This window comes from Canis lupus, chromosome 36 (genome assembly GCF_003254725.2).
Source record: "Canis lupus dingo isolate Sandy chromosome 36, ASM325472v2, whole genome shotgun sequence".
NCBI classification, from domain to species: Eukaryota; Metazoa; Chordata; class Mammalia; order Carnivora; family Canidae; genus Canis; species Canis lupus.
The window spans coordinates 5211193-5227668 of record NC_064278.1 but is presented as its reverse complement, the minus strand read 5'-3'; the positions used below and the strand labels follow the sequence as shown (position 1 = coordinate 5227668).

The window sequence follows — 16476 nt, the reverse complement described above, 5'->3', positions numbered from 1 at the left end:
CTCGCGGGCCGCACGCATGCGCCGTGGCGCGGCGCGCGCTCGGGGCGGGGCCTGGCCCCTCCCTTCCGGTTTCCGCGGCTGCGGCCCGGCCCCGCACCTGCGCGTCACGTGACCCCGCGCGCCCGGCGTCTTCCAGGGGGACCGGGTGCGGCCGGCGGCCCGCGGGGCGGCGGCGGCAGGTGGGTGAGCGCCGCGGGGTCGGCGAGGAGCCTCCGCGCCCGGGCTGTCTGAGCCTGTGCCGCTTGCTCGCTGCCGGCTTCCAAGCGCGCGACGGGGGCCGGCGAGGCCCGGGGGAGCGGGACGCGGCGGGGCGACGGGGGCGGGAGCCCGGGCGAGGGGCCGGGCGGGGGGCGAGGCGGGCCCGGCGGGGCCTGCGGGGCGGGGGCCGGGCGGGGGCCTGCAGGGGGCCGGAACGGGGCGGGGGGCGGGGCCTGCGGGGCCGGGTCGGAGGCCGGCGTCCCGGGAAGGCGGGGCTCGGGTTGGCTGGTCGTCCAGTCGGCTGCCCCTTTGGTCCCTACGTGTGGGGCGTCATCGCGGGGCTTCGTTTGGGGGAGACTTGGGGCACACTCGGGCCGGCCGGGCGTCGGGCGGGGCGCGCGTGGGCGCTGCGGGGAGCCCCGCACGGCCTGGTCCCGGTGCAGCGGCACAGCTGACCCCGCCCCAAGGACGTTCCGCGGTTTCTGTTTTGTGTTGTTGTTGTTGACGTTATTGGACTTGATGTTTTGGGGGAAAAAGAGGCTAAAGATTTGGGATACAACAAATATTGGAAAAGAGCTGCCCCATCTGTGTAGCGTTCTGCAGAGATGTAAGCTGTAACGAAGGGTTTGGATTTTAATCTGAATTTGTAAATTTGTTCTCAAGTGCAGTCTGGCTACATTCATTTTTTTTGCCACTCTGTCTCTTTGGTTTCCTTGATCTATTAAGTTGCTTCTTCACCTCAAATCTTTTATATCATTTTATTCTTTTTTTAAACAAGGTGGCAGACCACGGCAGAGCTTCCAGCACCGCCGCTGAAATTTTGAATGAAACCGTTTCTTAGACTTTCTGAGGGAACCACGCAGCCCATGCACCTTAGAGGCGGAGCCGAATGTGGCCCTGGCTCCGTCCGTAGAAGGAACGGCTGAGCCAGTTTGTTGAGAGTGGAAAATCTTTTTGAGTTGAGATGAGCAGATCTGGAATGAGGCATTTTTGAGAAGTGATTAGTTAAGAGAGAGGCTTCAGAGGTGAAATAAATACCCGATGTTTTGGATGTTCAGCGTCAAATCAGTTGGAAGTTACTTGACAAGATTCTTTCTCAGGAACTAATGGAACGTGATTGGCGTGTCACTTGTGACTGTGATCGTTATTAGAGTTTATAGTCTTATCGGTGTTTTCGCTCCAAAATTTCTTATCTTGGGAGCAATAGTTCTCTAGGAATGTAGGAGCTTCACTGAGCAAATTCTTAAGTTGATTTTGACTCTTTCGTATGGATTTGAGTTGCATTTATTTGATTCTAAGGATGAAGTAACCTTTATTTAAAAATTGCAGGACATTTTGCCTCAAATAAAGAACATGGTGAAACTAATTCACACATTGGCGGATCACGGAGATGATGTCAACTGCTGTGCGTTCTCCTCTTCCCTCTTGGCTACTTGCTCTTTGGACAAAACAATTCGCCTGTACTCCCTAAGTGACTTCACTGAGCTGCCCCACTCGCCACTGAAGTTTCACACCTATGCTGTCCACTGCTGCTGTTTCTCCCCCTCGGGACACGTTCTGGCTTCCTGTTCAACAGATGGTACCACTGTCCTATGGAATACTCAGAATGGAGAGACGTTGGCAGTGATGGAACAGCCCACTGGTAGCCCCGTGAGGGTTTGCCAGTTCTCCCCAGACTCCACTTGTTTGGTATCAGGGGCAGCTGATGGCACAGTTGTTTTATGGAACGCTCAGTCCTACAAGTTATATAGGTATGGATACTTACACCCTTTCTGTTCTTAATCCTATTAAGAAGTGTGCAAAAATAAAAATAGAATACTTTGATGACATTAAGAAGCAGATAATTTTCAGACATCACAGGGAAAGACATTTGACCTGTCTTCTGAAAAATCATAAAAACAGATGTTTTAAATGGTTCTTACAGTAGATTTGCTTGGCTCTGAGAGTTTTAAATTTCCAGTCTTTCTCTTGTAAAATAAGGGTTAATCTTGTTAGACTTTTATGGATTTTTTACTTTAAGAGCGAGACAAAGAAAACAATCTTTTGAAAAAGATCCAGTAATTTTAGACTTTGTTTTTGTCACTCATGACTCAAGTGTTCTCAGTAACAGAGTAATGGTAAGTAAGTCTCACCTAAGAAACACAACTGTTTCCTGATGAGGATTCTTGCTGGGTGAATGATCAACCCCAGAAGAAAGACCCTTGTGATTAGTGTGGTGTTGTGTTTTCATGTAAAAAGAACAAAAACCAGGGGCACCTGGGTAGCTCAGTGATTGAACATCTGCCTTTGGCCCAGGCTATGATCCCGGGATCCTGGGTTCGAGTCCCAAGTCGGGCTCCCTGCACGAAGCCTGCTTCCCCCTCGGCCTCGGTCTCTGCCTCTCTGTGTCTCTCATGAATAAATAAATAAAATCTTAAAAAATAAACTAATTTAAAAAATCTGAAAAACTCCTTTTAGATGAAAATACATCAATTGATTTTTATTGGTAATGTTCTCTTGGAACTTGCCAACATGAAAGTTATGTACTTTTATGTATATTGTAGTGAACTATGTATCGCATAAAGTTTACCATTTTTAAGTTACAGTCTGGTGACCTTAAGTAACTAAGAGCCATAAACTTTTAAATGTGACCAAGTAAAAAAGCCTAATATACTTTCTCCTGTCCCTGCATCATTCAGAGCACATGCCAGCTGGTAAACAACTGTGCTTATTAGATTTAGGTCTGTGGCTTGAAGGAGGCAGTGTGTTTTAAGTGGCATTATTGAACAGTTTAAAGAGCTCAGAAGGAATGAGGTATCTTTCAAGTTTTTTTTTTTATATGAATGAAATATATCTGTCAACTAAGAAATATTCTTTTTCACTTACCAGGTGATGAATTCTCTCTCTACCATTACTTCCCTAATGTATGCTGTAAAAAGTTGCCACTGCAGTAGATTTAAGTACTGGATGGGACACTGCAGTGATTGCTAGACTTTTAGCAGTTTCTTTTTCCTAGTTGAGAGAATTAAAATCAATATTGTCAGCACATTGCTTCCTTATCTTCCCAAGATAATTTAAAAAACTTGTTCACAGCATTTTCTTTTCATAAGAATTTATATTTATTTATGTTTAATATTTGAAGATTATGCTTCTAGGTAATTTTATTTATGTTTTTAAGATTTTATTATTTGACCGATATAGAGAGAACACAAGCAGGGGGAGTGGGGAGGGAGGAGCAGGCTTCCAACTGAGCAGGGAGCCCAACGCAGGACTTAATCCCAGACCCAGGATCATGACCTGAGTCGAAGGGAGATGTTTAACCAACTGAGCTACCCTACCGACTCAACTTTTGGGTTATTTTATTTTATTTTATTTTTTAAAGATTTTATTTATTTATCCATGAGAGACACGGAGAGAGAGAGAGGCAGAGACACAGGCAGAGGGAGAAGCAGGCTCCATGCAGGGAGCCCGATGTGGGACTCAATCCCATGACCCCGGGATCACGACCTGGGCATGAAGGCAGGCCCTAAACCGCCGAGCCACCCAGGCTGCCCTGGGTGATTTTAATACAGAAGTTGAAAGTACTTTTGACCCCAATAATATGTTTTCCAGTAAAAATGGTTTTTAAAAAATGTGGGACCACAGTTGATATTTTGGTTGGCAGAGCTTTTTTGTTAAGTTTTATAGATTTTAATACGTTCATACAGAATTGCCATATGGAAAAACGTGAAGATACCTGGACTTTGGTTTGGATTTGTATAGTTTAGGCTTGAATAGGTCACTTAAAATAATGTTTAAATCCTATTTTTGGAAAAGCATATCTAAGTTTATAGCATATAATATTTTATTTCTACTGACCTTTCTAGTTCTCTGATAGCCATTTGCCTTGTTTTTACTATAGCAAGGTTCTGTTAAAAATTGTAATATAAGGTAAAATATACTCTGAAATGAAATGAAGCCCCTCCCCCCCCTTTTTGCTTTTATTTCAGATGTGGTAGTGTTAAAGATGGCTCATTGGTGGCCTGTGCGTTTTCTCCGAATGGAAATTTCTTTGTCACTGGTTCCTCGTGTGGAGATATAACAGTGTGGGATGATAAAATGAGGTGTCTACACAGTGAAAAAGCACATGATCTTGGGATTACCTGCTGTGATTTTTCTTCACAGCCAGTTTCTGGTTGGTTATTTTACTCTTTTAAGCACTAGTAGTCCCTATTTGTAATTTGTGTATGACTTTTAACTCTTTTATTCGTTTTCTTTAGTAAAATGAGAAGGCCTTTTAATTCATTTCTTTTAAGGAAGCATTCTTTTATCTTGATTAAAATGAAATCATGAAGAAATGTCACTAGGGAAAATCAGGCTCTTTAATATATGTTGGGGATGACTCAATTTTGTACAGTAGATCTGGATTCCTTGAATATGGTAATTTAGAGGACTTAACCCTGTTGAGTATGCTGTGGGTTTTAAAATATAGCATATGGCTCTCCAAAGACAAATGTGAAATTAAAAGAATTGGAAACAGAAGCTAAACTTTGTTTACCAATTTAATCTTCCAAAAGCTAAATTTATAAAATAAGATGTTTGACAACACAATTAGCTTTTAGAAAAAGAAATACAAACTCCTGAATATAGACAGACTCATGGTTTTAAATAGATAACAGTGAATTGGGGAGCTTTCCTCTATTTCAGGATGTTAGGATGGAAGTTGCTTTTGCTGCTTCCATTGTTGCGCCATCAGTGCTGTCCTATTAGCAATGTAATGTGAACTACATTTGTAAATTTAAGACTTTCTAGTAGTAGGTGAAATTAATTTTAATGATATAGTTTACCCAATATACATGTAAAATATTTCAATAATTAAGATATTTTGCTAATTTTTTTTTGGTACTAGGTTTTTGAAATCTGGTATGTATATTATGTCACATTTAAATTTGTTCTAGCCACGTTTTAAGTGTCCAGTAGCCACGTGTGGCTAGTGCCTACCTTATTGGACAGCTCAGGTCCAGAAGGTGGGCAGAATGGTTTTGGCACTCCCCTATTTCATCCATCAGTGACTGATTAAGGTAAGGTATAAAATACCAAATCCAAAACACAAAAGTTCCTAAGTATTGGACACATTCTGTGTCCCTGCCTCCTCAAAGCTCACTTGGCCTCAGACATTCTCTTGCCACTCTGGTCTCCTTTTGTTCCTTGAATGTTTCTAAGATTTTTCCAAGGGTTTTACATATGGATTCTTCACCTGGTTCACTCTTAGTTATCCTTTAGATTTCAAGTAAAAATCACTTCAGATGAGCCTCCCCTGTGCTTACCCATATAATTGTATCCTGGTGCGCGTCAGTGCGAAAACTTCCTTTGAGGAAGCTGCATCTGTGATGTTTAGGTGGAACTCCTATAAAATTGAGTTGATGATATCAATATTGGCATTAACCACAAATATTTAGGAACTTATCTAGTGTGTATATAATTATACACTGAAATTATCTCAGCATTAAAAGCTAGTGGAATATTTGTGACACCAAATATACTGATTTCCTTCCCTGATTTAATTTCTACTACCAAATAAAACAGATTTATGTAATTTTGGATTTATGTAATCCCAGCCTTTGCCTTGATTAAATCAATGGGGAGGGAGGAATCTCATTATTACTCTTTGTGAATTATAGACTAAGTTTTTAAGAAGTGGGTATATCCTTTAAAAAAAAAGAAAGTTGAGAATAATTAAACATTTAATACTCATACCTTTTCTTCCTAATCTTTTACTATCAAGTGCTAGCTAGCCTCACAGACTCTAAAATTGGGTTGGAGGATGCCCCGGGCTTACTGGCTCAATATTGGCCCATGGACCCTTGATTTAGGTCCTTAGTGGAAGGTAAATGAAAAGGTATTTGGTTGTAGTAACATCAGTGGCCAGAGTTACAATCCTGTGATGTGCCTTGTTTAAAATGAATTCTTTAACCAGAATTTCATTCTGTGGTATAAGTTTAGTTAATATTACTTTTGTCTTTTTTTTTTTTAAGATTTTATTTATTTATTCATGAGAGAGAGAGAGATGCAGAGACACAGGCAGAGGGAGAAGCAGGCTCCATGCAGGGAGCCCGATGTGGGACTCGATCCCGGGACTCCAGGATCACACCCCAGGCCGAAGGCAGGTGCTAAACCGCTGAGCCACCCAGGGATCCCCTTAATATTACTTTTGAATATGGTTTAAATGAATAGAATTAATAGATCTCAGTATAAAAAGTTGAACATTTTTTGGTTTAGATGTTTTACCAATTCTTGTGTATTTATTTTTAACAAATTTACATTTTTAGATGGAGAGCAAGGTCTTCAGTTTTTTCGATTGGCATCATGTGGTCAGGATTGCCAGATCAAAATTTGGGTTGTTTCTTTTACCCATATCTTAGGTATGTATTCAACAGGTAGTTCTCTAAAATCATTTGTGATCCAGATAAAATTTCTGTTTTAATTAATCTTTTTACTTAAGGAACTCTGGATATCTGAAAATGATTATAGAAATCTGTATTAATAAATGTTAATCAGTAATTACATACATATACATGATTTAAAAATTGGATGCTTACCGCTGATTATGACCTCAACACCATCACCACACACATTCCTGCTGACCAGAGGCAACCACTTTGCACTTCATCTGTTTGCAACTCTTGGTGGTTCTCAGTTTGCATAAATATTGTTTTACCACCATATTTTAAATTTATTCACTGCAGTGACTGGTTTTTGTTTTTGGTTTTTTTTTTTGACAATGCCTGGGAGCTCTTTCCTACATGTATTGCACTGTTCCTTCAGGCATCCTTCAGGCAAGAAATTTAGATTCAGAAAGTAGTATTTCTTTAGGATTATTTCTTTAACAATTTCCTCCCATGTCCTCTTTGTAATAATTCTCATGAACTGAGTGTTGGACCTCCTGATTTCTTTCCCTGTGTTGCCTCCCACCCACCTCCCACCACATTTAATCTCTTTATCTTTTTTTTTCTACTGTATGAGAACACTTCTTAACTTTATCTTTTAACCTTTTGAATTTTTTATTCCATCATATTTTCAATTTCTGTAAGTTGATGTTCTCTATTTTTCTCAGTGTCCCCCTTTTATTTGATGAATGTGAAGATTATCTCAAAACTCAGAATATCAGAGGCTTTTTTTATTTTGTTGTTCCCTTCTGTTTCCTGATTATCTTTGTTTGCTTTTGAGTCTTTTTTTGTTTAGTCTGATCTTTCTCTTTCATAGGGTTACCTTCTTTGTCTGGAGATCCTTGTATTCCATTTACATTTAGAATTATGCAATAATAAGATGTTCAGAAGCTCTGTGCACGTAGTGGTTTGTTGTTGCTGACTTCCCTGTAGGACGAGGAAGTGGCTTGTTGGCCCTTACCGAAGAGGTAATAGGGGCTTAGAGAACTGCATAGGCACTGCCAAGGAACTCCCCAGAAAGCCATTAGAAATGTTCTGCTTAGAGAGAAGCATCTGACTTTTGTGAAGCATGCTATGGGTGGGATGAGGGAGGGATTGGAGGTAAACACCAAGTGTTTCATAAACAGACTTTTTTGCTAACTTCTGTATTTTCAGGTTAATATCTGTGTTCCCCAACTATTGATAGTACTAAGTCTTTTTGAGGTATTCTAGGGCAGAATAACGTTCTTCTTGGCCGCAGGCCCTCCCTTTGCACTCTGGGCTGTTACTTCCCTGTAGCACCTCATCAGTTAATTTGCTTTCTGCCTTCTCAAAATTGGCTTTAGTTTCTGGATTGCTGATGCCTCTCTTTCCATTCTCTTCATTGTTGTGCTTTTATATATATTTTTTCGCTTTTATATTTTTATTGATTCTTTCACTATCATTTTAATGGGAATTCTGAAATTATATATGGTCAGTTGGCCATCTTCAGATGCCTAAAAATATAATTTGTTACCTAATAAGCTTCAGTTAAATTACAAACCACATTTTGTTGTTTATAATTGTTGTCAAAGATTAAACAAAGCTGGACACTAAAATGATAAGGATAGATTTTTAACCAGTAATACACTATTGCAATAGGGAGAAGAGTCCAACATAAACCATACTCAACATCAGTTTATACAGAGGTGACTGGGCAATTTGAAGGGAGAATGAGGGAATAAGGAGAGAGGTATGTGGGACTTTGTAGAGTCAGGGAAGTGAAAACTTACAAAGAACAGAAAGGATGGGGGCCATGTGAAGCTCATCTGGGTTTGCTAACTGGCACTTAGTAGGGAGATTAGGCTCCTGCCCTCCTACAGGTGGGAGACAGGGGTCCTATCTTCAGATGTTGGCTGGGACGAACAAAAGTTCTATTGGCAGCCTTGTATTTTCCCAGGCTGGTCCTTTAAGGGGCCCAGGGTCATCCTAGGCATGCAGCTGTGGGCTGTCAAAAACTATGTTAGTGTAAGTCTTTATAGGCCCCAGTCAGTGCCTTAGTTCAGAAGAGGGCTCAGAAGAGTCTGGCTAGAGTTTGATAAAAGAGAAAATCTTTGTCATTATACCAGTGTCTAGAGAAGGGCCCATTATCAGGAAATAAGAATTTCTTTTTTGTGGAAATTCAGTTAGTTTATTGCCTACTAGGTTATATTTAGTCATTCTTTTAGTATGTTCAGTGACATACTGGTGAGGATCAGCATTCACTGGTCTGTCCTCTCTTTTTGCTCCTGCCAAAGTAAAATTCTTGTGAGAACCCATGAATATAGTCATATATGGGATGTTCTAAATGTGTCTTTAATAACTTTTCAAAAGTAAAGCGTTCCATGCATTGTCTGGAAAATGTGTTTTTATACTGACTCTTTGAAAAACCTACTTAACAGTTTATAAACATGCAGCTAAAGCCTTTTTTATAAAGTGCTTCACATCACTCTCATCTGATTATTTTAATTGCTTATTTGTTAGGGAGGAATAGACAGACTTACAGATCTTATACTTGAGAATATAACCTGTGATGATATTGCAAGTTTTATTGGTTTTCATTTGATTTACGACTTAACATTTTTGCTGTGTTTGATTGATTGTGCCAGTTCCTAATCTGTATATTCCGTAGTGCCTTCAGTGACCACATCTCCTCTCCCAGACAAAAAATACATGTTTTTTTTTTTCTATTTGTTGAAACTTTTACCTGCTCTAATGCCCTTTTTGTTTAATTCAATGCTGTTATCTTAAGAGCCATTAACACTTCAAAAAAGTTTTTATTGGGTCTGAGAAAATGAATCCATTTTATTTATTTCCTTCTCTCCTCAGATGAACTTCTTAATAGTAATTTTTATAGTAATTCTTAGTTTGTGACTAAGATACGTTGAATTCCATCAGTTTACCTTTAAAATAGTTCTTATATTTCCAGTATTTACCGAAAGCATAAAATGGATTTTAGTGTTACCATACTTTGTAGGAGTATTATAAGATATCATTGGAATTATAAGATGTATAAATTATCATTGATTATTTTTTATTTATGGAAGAAAATATTTTCTTGATATCACATTTTAAAAATCGATCTTTGTTGAGGTATTTAGGCAGTTTGATTCTTTTAAAGCATTTAGGTAATTGGTATATGAGTGTGTATATATCTGTGTGTATATAAAAATATACATTATATATATATATATATATATATATATATACACATAAAAATAATAAAATGTTTTTAAAACTTTCTTTTTAAATAGGCTCCATGCCCATTGTGGAACTTAAACTTATGACCCTGAGATTAAGAGTCACATGCTCCACTGACTGAGCCAGCCAGGCGCCCTAAAATATATTTTATATTTTAAAAAATGAGATGCCAAGGTTGTCTTAATGGCTTAAAATTTTAGATGAGTCTAAAATTTTATATTTTTATGTATTTTATAGTTTAAAATTTTTTATTTTAAAAGTACTTGATCATTATAATCCCCCATCTCTGCTGAGTGCACCATTTTCTTTACCCATTACTGAATTTTTGAAACCACTTCATCACACTGCATTCCAATACCTGACTTGTGTGAAGATTTCTTTCATTTTTGTATTCTTTAGTCACTTAAAGATTATTAAATGAGTGAAGTAGTTTTGACTTAAAAATAAATTCTAAGCACAGTCAGCTTGCTAATTTTTCTTGCCTTGTTATTTGCAGGTTTTGAATTAAAATATAAAAGTACACTGAGTGGGCACTGTGCTCCTGTTCTGGCTTGTGCTTTTTCTCATAATGGGCAGATGCTAGTCTCGGGGTAAGCTATTTAGTTTAATTTCCTTAAACCATTTTGATATGAAATAGAACAGATATACAGAAAAATACATAAAACATAAGAGAATAGTTTGATAAATTGATGCAAACCTATGTAACCACTACTCAGGTCAAGAAATACAGTATCACTGGTTCTGCTTCAGAGGGCTTCACCTTCCAGATGCCCCTTTAGGGTGACAACACTTCTGGTCATATACTGTATCGCTTTTTTCTTTTTACTGATTTAAAACAAATCATACAATGTGTATTATTTTGTGTCTGGCTGCCCTTGGTCAACATGATGTTTGTGGCATTCATTCATATTAATGCATGTAACCGTGGCTTATTGATTTTCATTGCTATGCAATATTCCATTGAGTGTGTATACTATTAATCATTTTAATGTTGATGAATATATGGATTATTTTCGGCTTATTGATTTTCATTGCTATGCAATATTCCATTGAGTGTGTATACTATTAATCATTTTAATGTTGATGAATATATGGATTATTTTCATTTTGGGAGCATTACAATAATAATTTTTTTTTTAAGATTTTATTTATTTATTCATAGAGACACAGCTAGAGACAGAGAGGCAGAGACACAGTTAGAGGGAGAAGCAGGCTCCATGCAGGGAGCCTGACGTGGGACTCGATCCCAGGTCTCCAGGATCATGCCCTGGGCTGCAGGCAGTGCTAAACCGCTGCACCACCGGGGCTGCCCTACAATAATAATTTTGTAAATCCATCTGTGTTTTCTAGTGTACCTGTTCATGCATCTTTGTAGGAAAAATACATAGGAATAGAATTTATGAGCCACAGAATAATTGTATTTTCAACTTTGGCAGGTAACATCAGATTGTTTTCCAAGTAGCCAAACATCCCTAGAGCTGTGTTATTTCACATCCTAGCTTATACTTGATACTGATATTTTTTATCTTTTTAATTATAGCCCTTCTTATGGATGTAAAGTGTTACCTTACTGCTTTTTAAATTTGCGTTTCCCTAAAACAATGAGATTAGAATCTTTTCAGAAGTTTTTTGGCCACAGGTATTTCTCCTTTAATGAAGTACCTGTTCATGTCTCTTGCTCATTTTCCTTCTGGATTATCTTTTTCTTATTGATCTATTGTTGAGATTATATATATTGTGTCTGTATTTCAATATATGAGCCACTTATTGGTTATATGTGTTGTAAATATCTTTTCCCTTCTGTGGATTTGTCTTTTCACAGCTTAATTTTAATATGGTCTTTTTTTTTTAAATTCTATTTATTCATTCATGAGAGACATGGAAAGAGAAAGAAGCAGAGACACAGACAGAGTGAAAAGCAGGCAGAGAGAGAAGCAGGCTCCATGCAGGGAGCCCATTGCTTCCAGGTCTCCAGGATCACACCCTGGGCTGAAGGCTGCGCTAAACCGCTGAGCCATCCGGGCTGCCCTTCACAGCTTAATTTTAGTGTAATCAGTTTCTTTATGTTCTGAGTCATGAGAATATTTTCCCATATTATCTTCTAAAACCTTCATTGTTTTTTCTTTCTCAAATTTGATTTGTGTGTATCATGTACAGGAGTCCAGTTTTATTTCTTTCCATGTGGATATCCACTTGTCCCAGTAATATACATGAAAAGATCATTTTTTTCTCCATGTTCTATCTTATCAGAAATCACTGACCATATATGTGTGGATCTGTTTCTCAGCCTATTTATTTCATTCTATTTTTCTCTTTATCCTTGCTCTAAAACCATTCTCTTTCTAAGCTATTCCTGGATTTTGATATTTCCATATAAATTTTAGAGTTAGCTTGCCAGATTGCTTCCAGCTATCCCCTGTACATATATAGACCCATTGGATTTTGATTGGGGTTATATTGAGTCTGATAATTTGGGGGATAATTGGCATCTTTATGATGTTGAGTCTTTTAATCCAGGAATATGGCATATTTCTCTGTTTATATTTGTTTTGATTTCTCTCAATAATTGTCTTCTCTGTAGAAGTCCTCCTCCTCTTTTATTAGATTTATTTCTAGGCACTTAATTTTTTTGTTGCTATTATAAAAGTCATGGGTAACATAGAGAAGTATATACAGAAAGACAAAATTAAGATCTGTAAGAATTTATGCATTTTTATGTACGAAATCATATCACATGATAATCATTTTTGTTTCTTCCTTTCTAATCATTGTACCTTTAACATCATCCTATGCCTTATTGAACTAGCTGTCAGTACAAAGGTAATGGAATTAGTGATAACAGCCAACCTCTGATTCCTTTTTGCAAAGGAAAGCTTTCATTATTAAGTGTGATCACTGTAGGTTTGGAGAGATAAACTTTTTTAGCTCTTCTGTTCCTTCTAGTTTGTAAGAGGTTTTGTTTTGTTTTTATCATGAAGAAGTGCTATGATTTTACCTGATTCTTTTGAAATAATCATATGATTTTTCTCTTTTATTCTATTAGGGTGATAAATTATATTGATTTCTCAAATGTTAAACCAACCTTGCTTTGTTGGAATAAACATAATTTGGTCAAGACTTAACTATTTTTGTATATATCACTATAGAGAAGCCTGATTCTAACTAACTAGTATTTTTTCCACTGGCTGCTTACAGAACTTTCTCTTTGTGATTTTTTTATACTTGATTTGTATTGAGATTTGGATTTCTTTTTATTTAGTTTGCTTTGGGATCCACTGAGCTTGTTAAATATGTGGAATGATAATTCACCAGTTAAGGGGAAATTCTTATTCATTACCTCTTCAAATATTGCCTCTGTCCTTTCTCTGCTCTAAATCTGGAACTCCAATTAGATGCAAAATATACCTTCATATTATAAACTTTATATCTCTTATTTTCTCTTCTGTATTTTTTAATTGTCCTGTTCTTGTGCTTTATTCCAAATGGTTTTCCTTTTGCTGATTGCTCTTCTTAGCTTTATCCAGATATGTTATATTAAACTGGTCTATTGATGAATCCTTAATTTGGATTATTTTGTTTTTTTGGTTCTGGAATTTGTATTTGGCTATTTTTTCAGGTCCACTATATCACTTTTTATGATTTCTAGTTCTCTGTTAAAATTTTTAATCTTGGCTTTTGTTTTTCAAAACTTTGTTCTATAAATCAATTAGTTTGGTACACAGTAGCATGAGTCAGTTACTTTATATTCTATTTATATACTTTGGTATATTTTCTCCTTGCTGCTCTTGGATTTTCTCACTCTTGCCTGTCTGGCGTCAGACATTGAAATCCACATTCATGGCTCTTCATGGCAGCTTTCGCTCCATCCAAGATATTTGGGCTGTTGACATTTACTTAAAATACTTTGGACTTAAGCCTGATAGTTCTTTTCCCATATGTTCTAATCCTTGCCAAATAATAAACCAAAAAATTAGATATGTTGCCTTTATTTTAGATGTGACCCTTCTATCCCAAAAGAAAATAGTGCATCATCAAAAAGCATGTATAGTAATTCTTTTTTCACCTAGAATTGAAGTCAGTGATAGTTTAAACAAATTTGGATTATCTTCTTTTGTTTTGGGGGATGTATTGTGCATTTCACTCTTGAGAGGTCAATTGACAAAATGATGAAATGAAATGCAGCAAGTATTTATGACTATCTCATGTGCACAGGTCTCTGCCAGTTGCGATACAGCATATAAAAGGAAGTATAAGACAGTGTGCCCTTCAAGATATTTTAATTCTCTATCCTGATGGTCATGTTGATAACTTAATAACATTGTATGATCTAATACGCCTTTGCCTTCTGAATCATAAAAGAAGTATTAAGTGATAGTATAACTTGTGTGTTTAAAACCTATTTGTTATAAAAATGCTATTTTATAGCATTATAATTCCTCATTACCGGGATCCCTGGGTGGCGCAGCGGTTTAGCGCCTGCCTTTGGCCCAGGGCGCAATCCTGGAGACCAGGGATCGAATCCCACGTCGGGCTCCCGGTGCATGGAGCCTGCTTCTCCCTCTGCCTGTGTCTCTGCCCCTCTCTCTCTCTTACTGTGTGCCTATCATAAATAAAATAAAATAAAAATTAAAAAAAAAATTCCTCATTACCTTGTATATATGTCAATCTTAATTAATATGTTAACTAAGATGTACCCTTTTTAGTCATTGTTGATAAATGTATTTTACATTATTAAATATTTTTTGGGATATGGTATCGCTCTAGGTCACATTCAGATATTTTTTCTGAATATTCTTAATTCATTTGGATAAATATATGGGAAAGTTAGTGAGTTGGAAATGTAAGATAGTGAAATATAAACGTTTAGTTTTTTAGGGAAATTGGAATATATGTTTCAACCATACTTCATGAGTAGATAAAGAACTAGTTCATTCGTCAGTGATATATTCCCTTTGTGACTAAAAGTTATTGGTTAGATGAAATAGATACATATTCTAAAGAGACAGTGGGGGAAAATGAGTAAGGTATCTGAATACAGGTGGCTACACAGGAAAAATGAATTGAGAGAATGGGATTATAGGTCAACTATGCTAATGAGGTTGTATAGGGCATAGATATAGGGTGACCATGTCAAAGGCATCATGGAATTTATGCAGATATGGGAGGATTGGGAAACAGAAAGGGAATTCCAAAAGGCAGGAAATTCTTGAGTGGATTAAAATGTATGGTGCATATAAAAAGCAGTAAGAGGAATTGAGGCTGGAAAAATAGATTGTAGAGATGATACTAGGATGTTGTTTTAACTTTGTATAGATTTAGGAAAATGATTGAAACTTTTAAGGCAATTCTAATATGCATTGCCTAGCTATAGGAGATGCGTACTAAAGGTGAAGTAAAGAAATTGAACCATGATTTAGGTCAATAGTTCTCATATGTTTTGGCCTTAGCATTCTCTGATATTCTTACAAATTATTGAGGAGGAGCTTAAGGAGCTTTTGCTTGTATGGGTTACATATATCACTATTTACTGAAAATAAAACAAAATTCTAAAATATTTTTAGTTCATTAAAAAAACTCATTGTATATTAACATAACATTTTTTGTTAAGAAAAGTAAAATAGAAGAATGAATTGTTTTCTTTTTAAAAATCGCTTCAGTATCTGGACTAGCAAAAGATACGCGGGTTCTCCTATCTGCTTCACACGTTTCATTAGCTCTCAGAGCTGTGATGGCATCACACATGATGGAGCAAAATATGTAGGAACTTCTTCACTCATCTTTCTCTACACCTCCCCTCTAATAATTTTCCTCTAGCCCCTTGGCAGAATTTGTCTTTTGTTCCACCGTACTTCACTTGATCAACCAGATAAAACGAACATTATATATTTTAGCTTCTATTCAGGCAGGAAAGATCAGTCTTCAAAATTCAAATAGGCCTGCCTCTTTCCATAAATTCTCAGTTCTAGTTGTTAGGATTCTTTGAAAACTAGTTTTAAAATGCTGATCATTGTTAGAGTTTCAGGAGTTCAGTAAATAACATCCTCTTTTCTTCTTCTTGAGTCAAAAACCAGTGAGAGAGAAATACAAAACAGATTAGACATGACTGTAGATCTGCATCTGACTTGCCCACCTGTTCTTGGGCACCATTGGCCCACTGCAGACTTAGTACCCTGTGGGGACAGATAAAAGAGAAAATCCAGAAGGGGCTGGGCCATGTGACCTAGCATCTTTCCCTAAACTTTCCAGTCATCTGTCACTCTTTTTCTGTTAAGTAGGAGAGGGAGAAGGCAGGCCAGGAACCTTATTCCAGAAACGATGGGAAGTTCCAATTAGAAGTTTGTTTTTATCTGTTTTGTACTTGTGGAGGGTAGAATTTTCATGAATTTGGAGTGGCTTTACAAGGCTTCTCTTGCTCAGTGATCACTGGCATAAGAAGGTATAAGAAGGCTTAAGGTCACTTTTCCAAAACTCAGATCATCTCCCTGCCCCCGCCACCCCCCTCCCCCATCTCTTTATAACATTGTTCATAATCCTATAGAACAGGTCAGTTCATTTAATAGCCTAAAAGTACATGATGCAGTTTATCACAGAGGGTTATTAGATATTGCATTGCTTGAAACTGGATGACTCGTGAAAGCTTTAGTGAAATTTGAATAACTATGCCATCTGCTTCATA

At 37.5% G+C, this 16476-nt stretch overlaps 1 protein-coding gene across 9 annotated transcripts in view; it reads left to right on the top strand.

Annotated features, from left to right (window-relative positions):
* Nucleotides 1-16476, top strand: part of WDSUB1 (WD repeat, sterile alpha motif and U-box domain containing 1) — a 48371-nt gene that overhangs the window by 417 nt on the left and 31478 nt on the right. For 2 of the 9 annotated variants that reach the window (XM_049106161.1, XM_049106164.1), the window contains exons 1-6: nucleotides 26-179; nucleotides 1528-1949; nucleotides 4167-4351; nucleotides 6192-6323; nucleotides 6486-6578; nucleotides 10297-10390. In XM_049106161.1, the coding sequence (XP_048962118.1) occupies nucleotides 1552-1949; nucleotides 4167-4351; nucleotides 6192-6323; nucleotides 6486-6578; nucleotides 10297-10390 (902 nt within the window). In that variant the 5' untranslated portion in view covers nucleotides 26-179; nucleotides 1528-1551. Of the gene's footprint in view, nucleotides 1-25; nucleotides 180-557; nucleotides 806-1527; nucleotides 1950-4166; nucleotides 4352-6191; nucleotides 6324-6485; nucleotides 6579-10296; nucleotides 10391-16476 lie in introns of those variants that run through there. The other 7 variants (XM_025471124.3, XM_049106163.1, XM_049106158.1 and 4 more) reach the window with 6 other exon arrangements.